Source organism: Python bivittatus, unplaced genomic scaffold (genome assembly GCF_059951505.1).
Source record: "Python bivittatus isolate LINGU-HERP-01145 unplaced genomic scaffold, Pbiv_v1 ctg000660_np1212, whole genome shotgun sequence".
Taxonomy (NCBI): domain Eukaryota; kingdom Metazoa; phylum Chordata; class Lepidosauria; order Squamata; family Pythonidae; genus Python; species Python bivittatus.
The window spans coordinates 103,640-123,116 of record NW_028277092.1 but is presented as its reverse complement, the minus strand read 5'-3'; the positions used below and the strand labels follow the sequence as shown (position 1 = coordinate 123,116).

At 50.2% G+C, this 19,477-nt stretch overlaps 1 protein-coding gene across 1 annotated transcript; it reads right to left on the bottom strand.

Annotated features, from left to right (window-relative positions):
• Window positions 1–651: 651 nt before the first annotated feature.
• RHBG (Rh family B glycoprotein) lies at window positions 652–17,951 on the bottom strand. The gene is made up of 10 exons (XM_088151115.1): window positions 17,556–17,951; window positions 15,636–15,822; window positions 13,364–13,514; window positions 10,349–10,496; window positions 6,130–6,296; window positions 5,361–5,498; window positions 4,988–5,121; window positions 4,695–4,816; window positions 2,996–3,069; window positions 652–2,181 (listed from the first exon to the last, which is right to left on the bottom strand). The coding sequence occupies exons 1-10, from the start codon at window positions 17,743–17,745 to the stop codon at window positions 2,101–2,103; spliced, it is 1,392 nt and encodes a 463-aa protein (XP_088007241.1). The 5' UTR covers window positions 17,746–17,951; the 3' UTR covers window positions 652–2,100.
• Between the last annotated feature and the right edge of the window lie 1,526 nt (window positions 17,952–19,477).

Sequence of the window (19,477 nt, the reverse complement as noted above, 5' to 3'; positions counted from 1 at the left end):
CTCACCACTCCTTTTCTTTTCAAAAACTGCAGAGGCTGGCATCTGAACCCAGGAACATCAGCTCGTAAAACGGACATGCTGTCACTGAGTCCCGAGGCTCCGTAAGAATACCTTTCCCCCGAGATGCTCCTATGGAAGGCAAATCCTTTCAGATAAATACGCTGCCTGCCATTTTTTTCCTAATTTTTTTTACCTACTGGTTTCCTAAGGCTGCCTAGCCATCAAGCAAGGCTGGTGTCCAACCGTGCCAGCTAAGGACTTTGCTGGACATCTACATCTACAACATCAAAAAGCCATCGCTTTGGCCGCTAAAGTGATGGGTGAAAACAATCGTGGCAGTTAAAATGGACATACTTCCAAAAACCAAATTTCTGTTTCAGTTTATACCTATAAGAAGGGATGATGAGCAACTGTCTGCTTGGCAAACAGACTTATCTGGGATACTAGGAAACCAGAAAGAAAATTTTAACCTTCTTCAAGGTTGTTTGAGTTGGATTGGGGAACAAATAAAGGTCTTCATGGTGAAGTAGCTTCTATGGAAGGATGTAGCCATTGAAATACGTTGATATTATGGATTGAAACAATTAGAAGAGATTAAAAAACAACAGAACATACAACATTATTATAAACAATTTAATAAAAATATGGGAAAAGTACAAGAACAGATTTAATCCTGGATTGTCACAATTGGCTGTATCAGTTTCAATTTGTAGAGTAAGGGTAATCAGTGGGAGCTTCATAATTCTTATGGATTTCGTGGTCAGTAAAATCAGGATAAAATCACTAGTTTCAGTATTCATGCATCAGGCTGAATCTGACATCAGCATGATAGCACTTAATGAAATGCTGAATCATAGAGGATATTCAAAAGTCTTATTTTCAGTATTATTAATTATTAATTTGAATTTATTAGCTGCCCATCTCCAATGGACTGTTAATAGAATCTTAATAGAATAGTGTTAATAGAATTCAGAAGGTTATAATAGTCCAAGTGTTTATTAGAACGTATTTATAAATTACTGATAAAATTTGATTCTGAAGCTGAACAAGTTAAACGTTGCGTGATTAAATGAATGCATAATATGGATTCAGGTATTGCTATGCAACAATGGGAATTTCAATAGCAAACTAGTATCTACTGCAAATATCATGCTTAGAGAAATTTGGTATCAATATCTTTTCATTGGTATATTATCCCAGTTATATGTTAAAATGGATCCCAATTATTCAAAAAGTATTGGAAACATGATAAGGAATTAGGAACTTTTTAGCACTTGTGGTGCCAGGCTGAAAAAGGTCAACAATTTTGGAAAGTAGTATATCTAAAGATGCAACACAATGATCTTGCATTTTACTTGCCGCCAGTAATTTTCTTGCTAAATTTCACAAAATTTACTGAATTAACACTATGTATGTTTTCAGCGGTGTCAACTGAATATGCGAAATACTGAAAACTTCCAAAAAACCAACGTTCTCCCAAAGATTGGCAGCTGACATTGTGGAATCCACGCAGCTGATGCAAAAGCTTCAATTGGTTCAATAGTGTTTGACAACCACTTATCGACTTTCACACACAGAAAAACTTTCTCCCAACCTCAGATTAGGGCCTCACTTAGTTGTCTTTTTATTCACATCTTTTTTGGGTTGCAGTTTGTCACACACTCTCAGTTACTTGGCTGCATTTCTGATTTCCATTATGAAATGTATGTTGAAAAGCAAATAAGATGGTGTAAATTTGAAGGTGGTTGTGAGAGAAAAGATGGTTAATTTAAAAACAAAATTGGCATTTATCCCCCTTTGATAATGGCCCACCGGTGCTCTGCCTTGGGATATTTTCAGTCGGCCGTGGCGCAGCTCTGGAGCCTGTGAAAAGTAGCGTAGAAGGTGGGCTTCTGGACTTGCGCAGCAGGGACTCGAGTCATTACAAACAACTGGCTGTACTTGCAAGACTTCCAGGCAGACTCCAGCCCCAGAATCATCTTCCAGCAACAGTGGGCTTCGTGAGGACATCTCCTTTCTCCATGGCAAAGCATTATAATTTGGGCTGATTACTTTTGTTGTTGGTGGTTATGGCAACGTGAGCATCCCAGGCCCACATTGTCAGGCTTGGGTGCCTTTGTCAGCCTCCTCAGTGCTCACCACTTCCATGCCCTGGAAGTTATCATGATGTTCCTCAGGCACCTAAGCAAAGCCAAAAGGAGAGGACTGAGAAAGGGGTCCCCTCATTCTCTCTGCCACCAACTCTCTCTCCAGGTTATGGTGCATCCCAAAGGAAGTGTTGCCATAACCAGAACTAGGAACTTTGGCCCTCCAGAAGTCATTTAGCTGACCCTTCTAGCCCATTGCAACATTGACCTAATGTGGCTCACAGCCTTGGCAGGACCACACCTTCCCCATCCAGCCATCACGGCACGTCCACTGTTTTTTCCCCTTCTCTCCTGTAACATGAATTGTGGGTCTGTGTTTGTACAATACAGCAAACCCTAAATCTAGGTTAACAAAATAATAGCTTCGTTCACATAGCACAGCACATTAAACAAACGTATTCTGATTCTGTTCATGCAATGAGCTCAGATTATGGCTGAGTTCCCAGAACACAATCAACATTTTTCCAGTCTCATTTTAACTTCATCTGGCATGTTGTGTGAACTGAGCCCATGTGTTTCATTATAGGGTAGTGTGGTGCTGGTTAAGCCGCTTGAGCTGGGACGGGGGAAACCCAGATTCAAGTCTTCACTCAGCCGTGGAGTTACTGCGCTACTATGGGATGGTCACGCTCTCTCAGCACCAGCTACTTCACAAGATTGTGGTTGAGATTAAAATGACAGGAGCCCCCCCTCCCCTTCCACTCTGAGGTCCCAGAGGAAAGGCCGGTTATAAAACAAGTCAGTCGGACAGTCAATCAATCATCCTCTGGTCTCAGGGGAATCCATGGGTGGCATTTGATGCAGGTTAAGCAGCAGCCAACTTCTACCCCGAAGAGGCCTTCAGATACCTCCCAGTAGATCTGATCCTCAAAGCAGAGAGCGTCAGGGGGAGACCCAAGGCATCTCATCCTCAGGATGGCCCCTAAGAAAGAGAAACCAGCAGTGAGGAGCAGGGGAAACTCGGCGCGGCAGCCTTTCCTGGGTTTCCCACTTCGAAGGGTCAGATGCCACGTCCCCAACTTTGCCGGTTCAACCCTAACCCTAACCCCAACTCTGGCCCTGCCTTCCCCGGGGAGGGCACAAGCATCTTCTGGGGCCAGACCCCCAGGAAGAGCCCAGGTTGGGTGCAGATCCTCCCCAGACCCTCTGCCCCCTTCTTTGGAATTGGGGAACTCCCCTCCCCTCTCCTCAGATCTGCCCCTGCTGAGTTTGAGCAGCATCAGCAGAGCCGCACAGGGCAAACCCCTCGCAGGGAGACCTTCCTGCCCTCTGAGACCCGGCTCTTTGGCAGCCCCAGCCACGGATCACTCGGATGTCGCAGGTCCGTGGCTACCCAGTTCAGCTCCCTGCCGGAACGTTTCGGCCACTTGCTCTGGTTCAGAGAAGAGGAGGGGGCGGCCTTCAGCCAAACGCTGCCTTCCCTGCCTCGGACTGGGCTGGCCTCTAGTGGCCAGGCACTGCGGGGGCTCCTGCAATCTCTGCTGCAGCTGGAGCGCCAACCTGCCTTTTCCGTGGCAGGGGAGAAAAGATCCCGCCCTTTCTGTGAGGGCATGAATGCCCCTGGGTTCCTCTGCACGGCAGGCAGAGGGTCTGTGTTTCACCCCTCCCCTCCCCTCCCCTCCCCTCCCCTCCCCTCCCTCAGCAGTCACCAAACACTCCGTTTTCCTAAGGTTTTGAAGCAAGTCCTTCTCAGAATCATTTGAGCAGCCTGATCGTAGCTCTGCTTGCACAGAGCCCGTACATATGGCTAACCCAATCGTGGTTTGCTCGGTTAATCCAACCTGCAACCCGTAGGCTGTATACGTACCCCTTTTTGTACGCTCAACGCCTTCTTTGTTCATTCTGTGGAATTTTAATGGGATAATGGTGGAAATTGGCTTGTCCCAAGAAAAAGATCAGGAGTATCCCCGGGGGGTGTGTGTGTCAAAAAAGTCGAGATGGCGGCTGTGACCGCATGACTGAAGCCCTGCCTCCTTTTTATATGCACGTGAGATGATTGCAACGTTGCTGCACGTGCAAAGAGGGAGAAAACGTGTGCCTGTAAATTATGTATTTTACCCCTACAAATGATGCAGAGTTCTTTTCCCCAAATGCGGCCACCTTTGAAATTTCACAGGATCCCAGAATCACAGAGCCAGTCCCTGAAGCATCCTGGACAGCTGGATGCTCGTCCCCAGGGGACAGGCTCGTATGGTCAGGAAGGTTTCTCCCCACTAGAAAAACCCAGAATCTCCCTCCTGCACCTTCAGCCCATTCTGAAGGGGCTGTTTGGCAGGGATGGGAGGGACCGAAAGAAAGGGTCTGTGGCTTTGTAAACCGCACTTTGAGGTCAGTGGATATGCCACTGAGCATCAGATGGAAGAGGAACATGGGATATGGGGTAGGTGGGAGAGGGAAGAGCAGGCCCTTCCAGAGGTGCAAGTCCAGGGCCTGCGTTTCACTCCCTTCTGAGGCTGCACAAGGCTCCCAAGCGGAAAAACATCCCTGTAAGAACCAGTGTGAGTTAGTGGAAAGAACTGCAGGAGTGACTTTTCTGCCCCCACTCACCCACGAGGCTTCCACCAATCGTGGCCATTCCCAGCGAGACCAGCAGCCCCAGCAGCTGGAAGAGGCTCTGGTAGACTGACGTCCGCTGCCCAGAGGCCACAAGGGGGAAGACTTCGGCCATCCTGCATGAGCACAGACAGGTCCCGGTGAGCCAGAGCACGTCGGGTGTGCTCCAACTGCCCTTGGCAACGCTCCTTTAGGGAGCAGCCCCCATTTCACACTCTGCCAAGCACTGTGGGCAGAGAGCTGGGGGGGGGGAGGAAGGGAACCGTCCCTCCCCGGTGTTAACTCACCCCTCCCCATAGACATCTGGCGTTGCCATGGCTGCCACCAGAGCGCCAAGGAGGGCGCCAAGGACGCCAGGCATCCCGTGCAGGTTGTGTATCCCGCAGGTGTCCTGGATCTTCAGCTTGGCAGCCAGGATGGGCTAGGCAAGAGAAAGAAAGAGGCCCCTGCGCTTTCGGGCAGGAGGAAGGAAGCCCTGGGCCCAGACCGAGAATGGGCCTTCTGCAGAGGGGACCCTCCGTCTGCCCGGCATCAGGGCCCAGCCCACCTCCCCTTCTCGGCTCTGCTGCTGAATCCCCATGCTTTGCACAACAGGCTTCTTGTAGCACAGAATTCTGCGCGGAAGACCCAAAGTCTGCCCGTGCATTGCTGGACACGTACTGTGAGGAATCGGAAGCCAAGGGTTGCCACCAGGCCAGCTAGGCACCCGGCGATCAGGGCCCCAAAGGGAGTGAGCATCATCTCTGCTGAAGTGCCAACGATCACCCCGCCGGCCAGGGCTGCATTCTGGATATGAACCTGGGGGTGGATGGTAGAAGTTGGTGGGGGGTTAGAAGAAAGTGACCCAGGAATTGGTGGGGGTGGGGGGCGAGAAATGAATGAATTCCAATTTGATACAACATCCATTTATCTTAAAATTCAATTCAATTCATTAAATGGTAAAATATAAAATAATAAATTAAACAACATGGGAAAATAGGAGGCAGGATTATTAGGTATGTTCGCTGCCTTGAGTTATATATATAAAAAAGGTGGGATAAAAATATAATAATAATAATAATAATAATAATAATAATAATAATAATAATAATAATAATGCCCCATGTAGTTAATCTCCCTCTGCTAGCCCACGGACAATTATGATTTGGTGGCAACATTTGGAGGGGCTCAGCAGGCATCCTGCCAGCAAACCTTGCCTGGGGTCTCTGCAGCGGCTCCTAATGACCTGTAAAGCACAGCAGGAAAGACCCTCCCTCAGCTTTTAAACCAGGGGAGCCGCTGCAGAATCCGGCAAGGCCACAAGGGCAGGCTGGCTTTGGTGTCAGCAGTCCTGCTGTCCAACAGCGGGGGGCATCAACCTGGCCCCTCACTCAGCTAACAGTGGAGAGGAGGGGGGGCCCTTTCCCCACGGACCGAGGGGCTTCCTCACCATGTCCAGCCGGCCTCCCCGCTTCACCAGGGCAGAGGCGGCGAAGGTGGCGAGGGCGCTGGAGGCCAAGGAGAAGTAGGTGTTCATCACCGTCCGCTGCTGGGTGTCACCGTGGGCTGTCACAGCCGAGTTGAAGCTTGGCCAGAAGACCCACAGGAAGAGCGTTCCTGCCGGGGACACAGGGAGGCGGTCGTCTGGCGCCCTCCGTCCCCCCCCACTTTTGAAAGATGCAGCGCAGGCCTTCCGCCCAGGGTCCTCCCACTTTGGGGGGGGCTCGGGGCCAGAGCGGAGACGCAGCCGGGCCCTGCCATCCTGCCCCACGCCGCCCCTCCCGCCAAGGCCGGTCGCCAGAGCGGCCGGGGAAGAACAGGGGCGAGGCGGCCGCGGCCATGGTCAGAGCGGTCCGAACGGCCGTGCGGGAGAAGCCAGAAGCCCTTCCCGGCCCGCTCGGCCTGTGGCCCGGCCGGACCTCTGCCCTTCCTCCCTTGCTGGGGCCTGCCGGGCGGACAGGGAAGGGGGCGGGGTGGGGGCAGGGGGCGGCAGAGGCACTGGAGGGCTCCGCAGGCTTCCGAGGGTGCCTTCCCTTCCCCTTCGGACCCGCGTGCAAGCGACGTGGGTCTCCCCCACACACGCCTCCTTTTCCCCTCTTTGTTGTATCATTGCAAATCTTGATGCGTGGCATTGTTTCAGCACAGAGGGGTTTATATGATACGACTGGAGACGGTTAATGCTCTTAGAGTGCCGAAAATACAGAAAGGAAAGAAGAAATTCTAACAATGTTAAGTGCCATTTAGGACGTCAACATTACAAGCATAAAACTATTCTGCTTTTTCATCCCGTTAAATGTAACAACTTGCATCAAAGTATTGATTATATGATAATGATTTCGATCTTAAGCGAATGACTCAGTATTAAAATCTCTACTGTATTGTTACTTTATATAGAGACAGACAGACAGACCGACAGACAGACAGATATAGATGGGGAAAAAGGGAGATGAAGCAAATTTAACAAACGTTAAAATAACTAAAAAGTAAAATGAAAGAAATGAAGATGATGATGATGATGATGATGATGATGATGATGATGATGATGATAATAAAAAGAAGAAGAATTATTGGTTTCTGACTCCCTTCTTATAGATTTGCTAATTCGTGATATTTTGGACATTCAGGCCCCCTTAAAAGCCAGACTGCAGGTGGTTATATTTACCATGCTGCGTGACGCATTGCATGGGAACCAGTCTTGCTTAAATTTAGTTAAACTTCTATACTGTTAGTTTTGCCATTGCTGCATATTGGTCTCCCCCACTTCTAAATATCAAACAGAGCTGTCAAATTGTTTTGTTTTTGGAGTTGCAATATACCTGTTTTGCTACTGGAATTTGGCACGGTGATCTGTCATTGTTCTGGGGGCCCCCAAAAAAGGGGCTGGGGGAACAATATACAGGGGGAAGCTATGAGTTCACCACTTCTGAAGTTTATATAATTTTTATTAAGAATTTTGATTATAATAGTAAAATCTAATATAAACTAAACTTAAAGAAAGAAAAGGGAATAGAGAGGAGTAAAAAGTGCATGGAGAAAGAAAAAAAGAAAGAAAGAGAAAAGTAAGAATATAATAAAGAGAAAAAGTATATAAAGAAGTGACTTCCAACTTTCATCGCAAGTATAAATAAATTTAGTGACTCTTCACCCCGTCTAAAGTTACAAACATTTATCTCTTCATCCTATATTCCATCTCTTATCTATAAACAAATCCATAAAACATCATCTTTTCAGTCCTGGTGTCAGCAGAAAGTCCAGAAAGGGTTGCCGGAAGTAACAACATATCACGTTTTTACCTTGATCAAACAAATCAACTTTATATTCCTTCCTTTTACTTCTAACAGTCTTAATGTTTAGGTCATTCAAACATTGTCATAGGATTTGATTTCTCTTCATTTCTTCTTTGTCCCATCGCACAGAGTTCGTCAAGGCTTTAACAAGCCTCTTTTGAAAATCCAGTAGGAAAAAATTATCCAGGTCACTCCCTTGGACTGTCATTTGTATTTCCCTTTTAAATGTTAAAGCCTCGGCTAATTTCTTTTGTAGATCCCGTGAAACATCCTTTTCTGGATCATTCTCTTGGCCTGTCAGTGGTAAATCCACCTTTGATATCATCTCTATCTTGTCAGATAAAAGTCGTTCTACATCTGTCATTTCTTCGATAACATCTTTTGGACGTGGTCTATCCATAGAAGTAGACATCATTACTAACAGTGCCGATATTGTGGCTACTGTCAGATTCAGCCTAGGAAGCACACACTGAGCGCAGAGCCGTTGGTCAGTTTCACCGCCTCAGGCAATAGGGCAAGGGAGCAACCACTGCAGGGGGCGGCCAATTAGAAGTGGCAACACTGGAGCGCAGCTGGCTCCCCGGGCGCTCCAGTTTACAATACACTGGGAGCGCAGCGATCCAGAGGCAATCAGCGGGCAATTTGAACCCAGATTAAAACAGCCACTCCCACTCAACATGAGAAAGGCTCAAGGAATGCAAGGGCAAGACAGACAAAGGACGAAGATCGGAACAGGATCGAAACCGGCTGAATCTGCCATCAAGGCGAGGGGAAGGAAGATCCCCATGGACAGATGGGCAGCCCAGGGCGAGGGCGAGGGGCGGAACCGAGGGGTAACTGCGGGTCAAGGGGGGACCCCTATAAAACTGCTGTAAGAAACCACGCCAAGCCAGTCCTGGCTTTGTCTGTAACGGCTACGCATTACGCCTGAATAAACTAGCTTTCGTCCGAGCCTGCATCTCACGAGGTTTCTGCTCAGCGCCGAATGCAGCGAACCTTACAGCTACTATTTTCTGATTCCATCCTTTAAAGATCTCCTCCAGTATTTTCACTGTTAGGACGTTTTGCAGCACTTTGTAGGTTTGTAAATCTTTCCTCTACCTAAAAACATTAGTCGCCTCTAGTGTCCAGTTTTCAAAATCATGAAATTGCTTATCTTTGCTTTGTCTTTTAAAAACCAAAACAGGATCTATTTCCCACAAGAAGCTGTTTGTACTTTATAATTAATTCCAAAATCTTATTGCAAAAATTTCAATATTCCAATTTTATCTGGACCTTTAGTCCGTTTATAACTTTCTAAGATCAAAATCGTATTTAATTTTTTGCTGTTTAGTTAAGATTATTTAAATTCTTAAGCTTATGATTAAAATTTTCTTTCATTCAGGACTGAAGGCAGACTCACCCGGTGTTTTCAAACTTCTTGTTCTGAAGGTCTCTAATAGCTGTAGAATAGTTAATAGGCAATTTCCGAAAGTAGTTAAAAGTGAGGTTTGCGAACTTAGTGTCCTTTAAAACTCTCTGCTGTGGTTGTGAGCAAGATGGCTGATTGCATCGTCTCCCAGCGCTCAAACTGGTGGAAAACCCCCGTCCTGCAGTCTCCTTGCAATTTCTCACCTTCTCCTTATCTCACCGGAGAGGTTCCAAGGGACCGGTCTACTCACTGGCTTCTTGGTCTTTGCCGTGGTCATCAGCTCCACTTTTGCAGAGACGTCTTCAGCTTGCTGCGCCTCCCCCGGAAGCCCCAGTTCACCACTTCTGAAGTGATGAAACTTGATAAGCATCACAAGCATCAGGTACTGGCTGGGGTTGTTCAACGTATCGAGTTACACACACAGAGAGAAATGAACAAATTTTGCGTTCTGTACAAATGCATCTCCCGGGGCTTTAACTGACCTGGTTAAGTACATTTTGTGAACTGAATCTGTGTTTAGGTAGGTATTATGATTGAGATTTTACATTGCTTTCCTTTATATTTCATTTATAAAGGAAAGGGAGAGGTGCTTACTGGGCAGTCTCAAAACACAAGGAACAAATGAAGAAACTCTCCTTAAGCCAGAGGTGGATAATTCATGGCCCAAGGTGACATCTACCCCCAGATCCTTTATTGCAGTCCCTATGCCTCCCTCTGATTTTTGTGGCATAATTGCTAAAAGTCAGTAATATTTTTGAATGGAGTACACCTAGAAGCTGTAACCTGAGCATTAAGAGAGGCTGAAGATCATTTAAAGCAAACCATACCTACACAGGAAGGCTCCATCTGGTTCTACCAAAATCATGAAAAAACCTGGTGAGCCCCACCCACCTGGCATTCTTGCATCACCCACTGGAGCCTCTTCAGCTTCAGCTTCAAAAACAAACCAGCAGCCTCTTTGGAGGCCTTACCAATCATAGCAAAGAGGTCGGAATGGTAGGTGGAGCCTTCCCGCGGCCTGCTCTTGTCCAGGTGGGGTCGGAAAAGGACCCGGGACACCATCAGTCCGAAGTAGGCCCCAAATGCATGGATGGTCATAGAGCCCCCAGCATCCTTTACCTGAGCGGGAAGGGAGGAAGCAACAGCGGAGTGAGGGCAACTTCTCCAAGGCTGGACTGGTAGTTATGTGGCCAGCATATTTTTAAAGCACCAGCAACTGTTTAAAATCATTTAACAATCACGTACCTCCTACAGGTGGGTTGCAGGAATGTAATCGATCTGAATAGAAGTGGTATGAATGAGAAGTATGTAAAAAGACACTTAGTGGAGTGATGAAGTGAAAGAGACCGAGGATGAGAGAAAATGCACGTAACAGAATGATTTCTACAAAAACTGAGGATGAGAGAGAGTTACTGTATAATGCATGTCGAAAGAAAAAGGTAGTCAAAAAAAGTAAGGAACCATTGATCCAAAGAGGCAGAGAAAACTTTAAAGATTAATATTCAGTTGAAGCCAGAACTTTTCCTTTTAGGACTATGGATAAGCAGAAAAGACTCATAGAAGATTATTTCAACAAATTATTACTGTGGTGAGATTACTCTCTGCACAAAGATGGAAGGATTTGGAGGAATGGTTGGTGAAATTGGCAGAACTTGCTGAGATGGCCAAACTGACTTCTTTGATTAGAGAAAGGTCATTATAGGCATTCATCAGTGACTGGAAACCCCTTATAGACTGTTTGTGTAGGAAAGAAAATGATTTTGTGACTTATGATTTTGATGATTAGAAAGAATAGGTTAGAGAAAGAAGGGAATGATGACGTAATGTTAGAGAGAGAGAGGTTTCCTTTGCAAAATTACAAAACCTTTGTAATACTTCGTATTTAACTTGTGGCTTTTTCCCTTGCCATACAAATTTAGATATATCTTTTTGTCATTGCTTGACATTAGTTGTCAATATAGGTATTGTGTAAAACAAAAATATCATTCTAGGGAAAACATTCATTTTTATAACAGAAATTCTCCCCAATAGTGACAGTATTAATTTATCCCGTCTTAACATGTCCTTCTTAATTTCATTCCATGTCTTAATATTATTATTTGGAAATAACATACAATTCATATTTGTCATAATAATGCCCAAGTATTTTAATTTTTTCTCAATCTTAACACTAGTTTTATCCATCAGTTCTATTTGATTTTCTATTTTAATATTTCTTGTTAACCTCTTTGTCTTCTGATTATTAATCTTAAAATCTGCTAGCATACCACAGTCCTTTAATTTTCCCATTAATGTCTCTACTCCCTCTGACGGATCCTCCAAAACTACCACCAGATCATCAGCAAATGCCCTTAAGTTATAAGTTTCTTTTTTAATCTTTACTCCCACGATTCTCTCATCTTGTCTTATAACTCTATTCAGTACCTCAAGAACTAAAATGAACTAGTGGGCATCCTTATCTTACCCTTTTTGAATCTTACAAGGTTTTGTTAATTCTCCATTAACAATTATTTGTGCTTTCTGTGAGGCACAAGTTGATCTTACCTATTTAATAAAATTATCTCCAAGGTTCATATATTCCAGAACTCTAAACAAGAAAATCCAGTTCAAACTATCAAAGGCTTCTCTGCATCTAAGAAGATCAATGCACCTTGTTTTTCATTGTGTTGCTCCAAATACTCCAGAATATACAGTGGTACCTCGGGTTATGAACTTAATCCGTTCCGTGACTCTGATCGCATCTCGAATTGGTCGCAACCCGAAAAATTCGTTAACAGAGGCGTTCGTAACCCGAGGTACCACTGTACAACACATTTCTAATATTATCTCATGACTGTCTTTTAGGTAGAAACCCACATTCAATAAAGATATTGGTCGATAATTTCTTGTTAAAGTCAGGTCCTGGGCCTATACAGAGGGAAATGTGGCGATAGTGAATACAGGAGGGTTAGTCAACAAAGGGGGTCTGCCTGGGAAGGTTTTTGACAGAATTTGGATCAAAAGAGTTTTTTGTCAGAGAGGTGGTATGTAGAACAGATGTTTGCTCTTCAGCAGATCATTGAGGAACACATGGAAGAAAAAAGATTTACTACCTGCTTGTTCGTCTAGAGAAAGTGTATATTCAGACCAAAAGACATGAGTTCATTTTGAATGAGTACAGATTTGAAGGTTGGTTGCTGAACGCAACGAAAGAGAAGTGGAGGATGAGTGAGAATCAAAGGAAGGGTTATCAAATGGTTCAACCCTGAACACGGAGGTGCAATGTCCCCTTGATGGAGGAATGGATCAGGAAGTTCTCCGGTGACATCAGGGGTGTGTGTCAGGGGCATGAATATACAGTATATGGGCTCTGGCATACAGAGGTTGTTATGTTGGTGGAGAACTCAAATGATTTACAGCAAATGTTAGCTAGATTGTCTGATGGAGCAACGATGGTCGTTGTTTTGGATTTTGATGGCAATGAAGCTGCAGTCAGTCTGGCCAGAAGTCACAAGAGCCCCAGAGTCACATGAGTCTTGAGGGACCCCCTGCAGCTCCTGGCTACCCGCTTTACTGGGAAACAAGTAATGTGGTGGGGGGAGAGGAAGCACATCCACTGGGGCTGAGGATCATTGCCACGAGTCAAGGACAGTAAGGCCAAAGCCCTGCCAGCATGAAACCACGAATGCCTTCACACAACCTGCTAGGCCCCGCTCAGAAGCACGGAACTGCATTCAGTGGATGGTGGGAAGCCGGCCGTCATCCGGGCAGGTTGTGTGAATCAGGCCACCAAGTGAGGACCTGACAGGAGCACAGTACGTTGTGTAAAGAACACACTTATATTATGTTAACCTGGGTTCAGGGTCTAAATGGTCATGCAAATGCAGCCTCTGAGTGGCTTTGGGTTACAACCTCTCCCCCTCCACCCAGCCCAGCCAAATGGGCAAGGGATAGGCCCAGCGGTTGGCCCAGGCCGTGGCCGCCCAAAGAGGATCCAGGGAATTCACCTGAAGGACATTCAGCAAGATGTATTCGTTGACGCCAAAGAGAGTGACTTCCAGCCCGGCCATCAGTAGCAGCTGAACGGGGCTCGTCTTGCCCAGCAGTGCTCCGAAGGAGATGAGGACGGACCCAGCGCAGAAGTCGGCGTTGATCATGCTGGCAGGAGATGCGGGACAGGCTGCAGAAGGACCCCGGGGCTTCTCAGCCCAGGGGGCAGCACCAGCCGTCGCGGGGCTCCGGATGGATCCCTCCCTTCACCCCCTCCCAATCCCTGCTGGCAGGTTGTGGGAAAGACCCCCCTTGACCAGGGCTCCGTTCCCAGCAGGGCCCTTCCTGTTGCCCTCCTGGGTTGCTTCCCCGTGAGCTCTCCCGATGTTTGGGCAGGGTGGGCAAGGAATCTCCCGCACTGCCGAGAAGGACTGGGAGCAGCCAGAGTCCTTGAACGGGGTGAGGCGAAATTGAGCATTAGCCTTTTCCTTGCAGCTGTTCAGACGGAAGGAGAAGCTGCGGCAGAGCTCAGAAATGCAGCAGCAGATCCTCCAGCTCGTGAGCAGCAAGTCTCTCCCAGCAAAGAATCTGCCGTCCCCACTGGCGAGCCCTACCCTGCCACAGGCACACGCTGGCAGAGGCTGCGTAGGGCTGGCTCTGGGGTTGGGCAATGCGGCAGGACCCTTCCTCTGCCCCACACCCCTCCTGCGCCGACTAACAGCAGATGGGCCTGGGGGCAGGCAGTGCTGAAGGGCCCCAGTGCGCTGCGCAAACCCTCTGCACGGACCTCTGCTGCTTGGTCCGCTCGCTTTCAGCGCAGGGGCAGAGCTCCTCTGAAAAAGCACTTGGATGGACGGACAGGTGTCGGGGGAGAGGCTGCGCGGCTAGCAGGAGGTGTCCCTTCCTCCCCATCCGTCTGGCGGCTGTATCAAGTATGGACTTCTGAAGTGCACCAAGCCTGCGTTGAAAATGCCTGGCAACAACCAGCCGGCGCAGGAAGGGTCGCCTGGTAAAACGGGGCAAGAGCGGCTCGCCCAGCCTGTCCTGCCCTCCAGCTGTAAGGCGGGCTATTCTGAAGCTGTCCAGAGCAAGCCAGAGCCGCCCCCGGGGGAAAGGCCCCCTTTCCGCCGGAACAGCAAAGGGTGACTTAGGCCGCTAGGGCTGGGCTGGGGTGGGCTGGGGTGGGGTGGGGTGGGCTGAAGGCAACATCTCGGGGCGGGGCTGAAAGGGGGGTTGCTGCGGCAGGTCTCCGCCAGGGTTCGGGTCCTGTGGGGAGAGGCCATTGGGCCGGGGAGAGGCGGGAGAATCCAGGCGCTGCAGGTGGGCCTCGCTTGGCACTTGGGAGGCACGGGGAGGCTGACCGACTTCGCAAATGGATCTGGGCGCACAGGACCCCTCCCCACATCCCTCCTGCAGGCTAAAGCCCCTCGTTGCTCTCAAAGTCTGGGGGGGGCGGCTTTGAGGTCCGTATGGCAGGCAATAGGCAGCACTTATCCAGAGGGCGCTCGGAATCCAACCTCGGAGCTGCCATCTCTACAGACACCCCCCAACAGGCTTCGGGGTCCCTTCGTGACCTGCTGGCTGCGTCCTCCCACTTCCTGAGCTTGCTTGGCTTCAGTGTCGGTCGCTAATGCCACACACTGATTTGATTCCTGCGAATGGTTTAATTCAGCAACCAAGCAAAGCTTGGGGGTGAACCCAGCCACTCCCCACTCGGACTCAGACTTTCTGAGACTGACTCAGAGAGAGGCCCCCGGACGCAAGAGGCCCCTTGAAATGTTGGGGTCTCTTGCATCGGGGCCTCTTCCAGCGACGCTTGACTTGTGCCAAGAACAGCACAGTTGGCAGGACCTCGAGGGCTTCTCTTGACCAACCACCAACCCAGAGCAATGGTGGACCGGCCCTTTGTCAGTTGCATGAGCATCAAGGGGTGTGCCCCTCTAACTGGGGTGTCTGCAGGGGGTGGTCAAAAAAGTCAAGATGGCAGCCGTGACGGTGGAGCTCCAACGGCACTCCTGATTTGTTTTTACCAAACCCTGCAGACACCCCTACACTCTAGACACGCTTGCCAGTCTGTGTCTAGATGAGAGAGACCTCTTCAAATAAATAAGAAACGGGGCTGGAATTTGGAGGCTGAGTTTCAGGCGAGTCGGCCGCCTCCTCCAGCCTCCCGCAGGCCTTCCAAGGCAGCCTCGTCTTCGTCTTCGTGTCCTTCTGTTGTCCCGGCTCAGGTTAAGCCCGCTCTTTTTGAGGCCCCCAGCGCGAGGAGGCCAACCCCTGCTTGCTCACCTTTCTATTCCCACGTGGATTTTGCCGTTGTGAAAGGCGTGGAAAAAGCCCTGGATGAGGACAGACCACTGGAGGGCAAAGGCAGCGATCAGGAAATTGAAGGCCACACCGCCGAAGCTGTAGCGTTTCAGGAAGGTCATCAGAAAGCCAAAGCCGAGGAAAATCATGACGTGGACGTCTTGGAAGCCTGCAGAAGGGGACGGGCCAGGTCAGAGGGTGGGAACCAGGCCGGCTCGGGGCCCTCCAGGTGCAGAGGGGTTTCCGGGAGCTGGCTGAGCCGGGGCTGGCAAGTCAAATTTCTCCCACCTGCTCAGTTTTACCTCTTCAGCTGGTTCCAAGGTTGAAATGGACACAGGTTACATACGCATAATTGGGTGCAAAGAATGACCTCATTAGATCAGGCTGATAAGAGGGAATGAATGTGTGTATCAGCCGCGCAACGGAGTCTGTAAACAGATCGGCTGGTAAGATTATAACGCAGCCACCCCGATATGGGACTGCTCTCGGCTGCCAGGATGCAGACCCCATCTCCAGGCCAATCGCTCATTGGTGCTGTTCCCATGGGGCGGCGGGGGGGGGGCGGTTAATGGGCTGTGGGACATACCAGCTCCTGAGGTTTAAATTTAACCCTAAACTGATTGGTTTAAATGCAGTCAGCGTTCACAATTCATAATTGACCTTGTTAAGGAATTAACAGTGGCTGAGGCCAAACTATTCCTGGTGTGAAAATCAAAGTGGGATCTCTTTAACTGGGTGAGCAGAGCCCCAAATGGGAAACGAGGCTCTGTTTAGGTCAGGGGGGGTGATGCCAAGCCCCCCCCACTCTGCTGCTCAGGCCTGGGCTGCCTTAGCTATCCAGAAAAAGAGCGGCGGTCCTGGAGGACGATGGGGTGAAGATGCCACGCACAGGGCAGCCGCTGTGAAAAAGGGACTGAAACAAGAAATGCTGATGGTCGCCAAAGGGCAGCCGAAACGCTTCTCAGCGACAAACGGTCAGCCTGTTTGGGGCTCTTTAGCGTGAAAAAAAAAAAAGCAACTGAAGGAAGAAAGTGGATGGGGAAAATCTGTTTTCTTTCTCTCAAGCCAGCTGGCAAACAAAAGTTATTCTTACCCACGTGTAATTAACCCATGGAATCTTTTCCACAAGATCTGGCAGTGTCTTTATAAAGGGATCGGATAACTCTGGGGAGGACAGCCCTTGCAGACACGGCCTGGGCAAAGGGGAAGCCTCCGGCTCTTGCTGTCTGCCCCAAGAAGCAAAGCCCTGGACGGGGATGGCCCCTGGCCAGATCCAGCGGCTCCTTTAGCGTTCTGGTGCCTCCGAAGCCGCCAGGGCTGGGCCGGGGGGGAACCCGCCATGGGGAAAGAGCGGTGGGTCCTTCCAGGTGCTGATAGGACCCGCCGGCTCCCCCAGCTAGAAATACCGGACCCAAGGTGCTGGGCTGGGGCCTGCAGGCCAAGACCGCCTCTGGACGTCTGCCCCAAAAGGCAAAGGTTGGTATGGGGGGAGGAGAAGCCCCTGGGACAGCCATTTTGTGAGTGTGCTCGTGACCTGGTCAAGAAATGGGTCCATTGGCCCAACTTTTGCTGACTGATACCAATAACGTTAATGCGACTTTTCTGTCTTCCTGGGGCTGGTGGGTTTCAGGGACCGTGCCTTTTGAAGTATGTGATCAATGCACTCTACAGAAAGGCAGAAACGAGCCTGGATGACTCAGAAATCTAAGCTCTGGGGAGAAATTCTGGGGAGGAGGCTCTGGGCAGCCTTTGGGGGGCATGGCTCATCCGAGGCAGGAGGGACGATTTCCGAGAGAGAGGCGTTCTCCTGGCCCGCCGCCCCCTCCCGTGCTCCGGACTGTCCCTCCGGTCGGACCCCGCCCAGCCGCCGGGGCTTCCGCGCGCTCGGCAGGAGCTACTCACTGGGGTAGCGGGGGTAGAACTCGTTGTCCAGATGGCCTTTGCTCTGCAGCTGCATCTCCTCGGGCCACAGCTTGGGGCTGGTCTGGCTGTCATACCGGACGAACAACGCGAACAGGAGGACGGTCGAGAGCTGCAGGGACGCGCAGAGCAGGGGCAGCTTGACCCGCAAGTTGGTGGTGTGGCCCGACATTGCGGGAAGGGGCTGGGAGGACGAGAGGAGAGAAGGAGACTGCCCGCCGCCACAGGAAGAGGAGCCGCCCAGGGAAGCCCGGCCCGTTCCATGCTTGCTCACTCCTCGCCCCTGCCCGGGAGCCACCTGCTCCGGGGCGGAGCCGGGCTGGGGAAGAGCGGGCAGGTCGGGCCCCGCCGAGGTGAGGGAGGGCTTGCTCCTGCGGAAGGGCGGAAGGGCGTCCATCGGCGGGCAACAGGCTGCCCTGGGCGACCCAGAACCGTCCAGCCGCCTCGGGAGGAGCTGGATCCTGCAACCTGGTGACTGGGGCGCTTCCCCGTGGGCATTCCGCCTTGTTCTCTGCAGACCAAGTGGTCCTTTGGCAAAGCACTCAGGAAGGAAGGTTGCTCCAGGTGGCATCTGTCTGGTCGAGGCCATCGGTGTTGTGTGTGTGGGTGTGGGTGTGTGTGTGTGAGAGAGAGAGAGCAGGAGGCTCGCTCTCCAGTATGCTGCCAAGGGAGAAGAGCCTGAAGCCTCCTTTCAGACAACTGTAACACAACAGGTTGTCTCCCAGCTCGTCCATGGGGAGAAAGCAGTTTCAAAAGCTTCACTGCAGAAGGAACCTCTGCAGAGCTCCAAGCAGAAAGCCATGGTTTCCGAGCTAACCCTGGGTGTGGGCGATCCCTATGCAGCGCAGGAGCTCATGTTTGCACCAGTGGCGTTAGAAATGGCGGGAAGCTGTGACCGGCGTGCAAGAGAGCGAGAGTTGGGGCGAAGGAGAGAAACTTGATCCTGAGAATGGCTTAGAAGGGAGAGAAGAGGGGCAAGCAGGGCCAGAAGGCCCTTCCTTCACTGTCCCACCACCATAGAAGCAGGGGGGGGGCTGGTTCGCATGGGGGGCCACCACACAGCAGTCTTCTGACATTGGCCTCCTTGGCTCCCGTCCCCACAAGCGCCCCCAGCCCTGACCCCGAGACCCTCCCTTGCTCCCCTAGCCAGGCGGTCCCACAGTGGCCCACTGGTGTTCCTGCCTTTTGCCCCAGATTGGAAAGCCAATTGCTCAGTTAATCGTTAAGCTTGCCGCGGGGGCCTGTTTATCTTTATTTCTCATCTGTGACAGCTTGTTTGAAGGTTTTGCAATCGCTCCTCATGGTGGGCTCTGCTCCTGGGACGCTCTGCCACCACCCCGAGGGCTTCAGCAGGTTTCCCCCCACACTTTCTGGGGCTTCTTTGGGTTCAAGCCACTAGTCCCAGGGCGGGGCTTAGCAAGGGCTCAGCCATTCCCAGTGGAATGGAAGAAGCAGGAGAAGCAGGCAGCGGGGGGGGGGAGAATGTCCCTCTCCCCACAAATCGGACGCATTGGGGATGCCAGCAAGGGGTGTTTGGCAGAGGAGGCCAAGGTTCCTCGAGTCCGCACCAGTGTCCAGGGCTACTCAGGCCACATTCGTACCCACTGGGGTTGCAAAGCATGCATTATTGACGGATTGCATTTATTGGCTGCAGTTCCCCCTCCTTTTCTCTCTTTACTTTATCTCTGTCAGGAAGGGGAGCCTGAGAGTGGAAACTGGACCCCCAAGGAAGCTGGATGGCTGAGCTGGGATTTGAACCTGGGTGTGCAGGTGGCGTGACTCCCCTTTGAGGATCGCGGTCTTACCCGAGAGACTTCCCTCAGAAGAGGAGCTCCCAGCGAGCACTCCTCTGCAGGACCCGGGAACAAGCCGGCGAGGGCAAGTCAGACTGCTGAAGGTGGCAG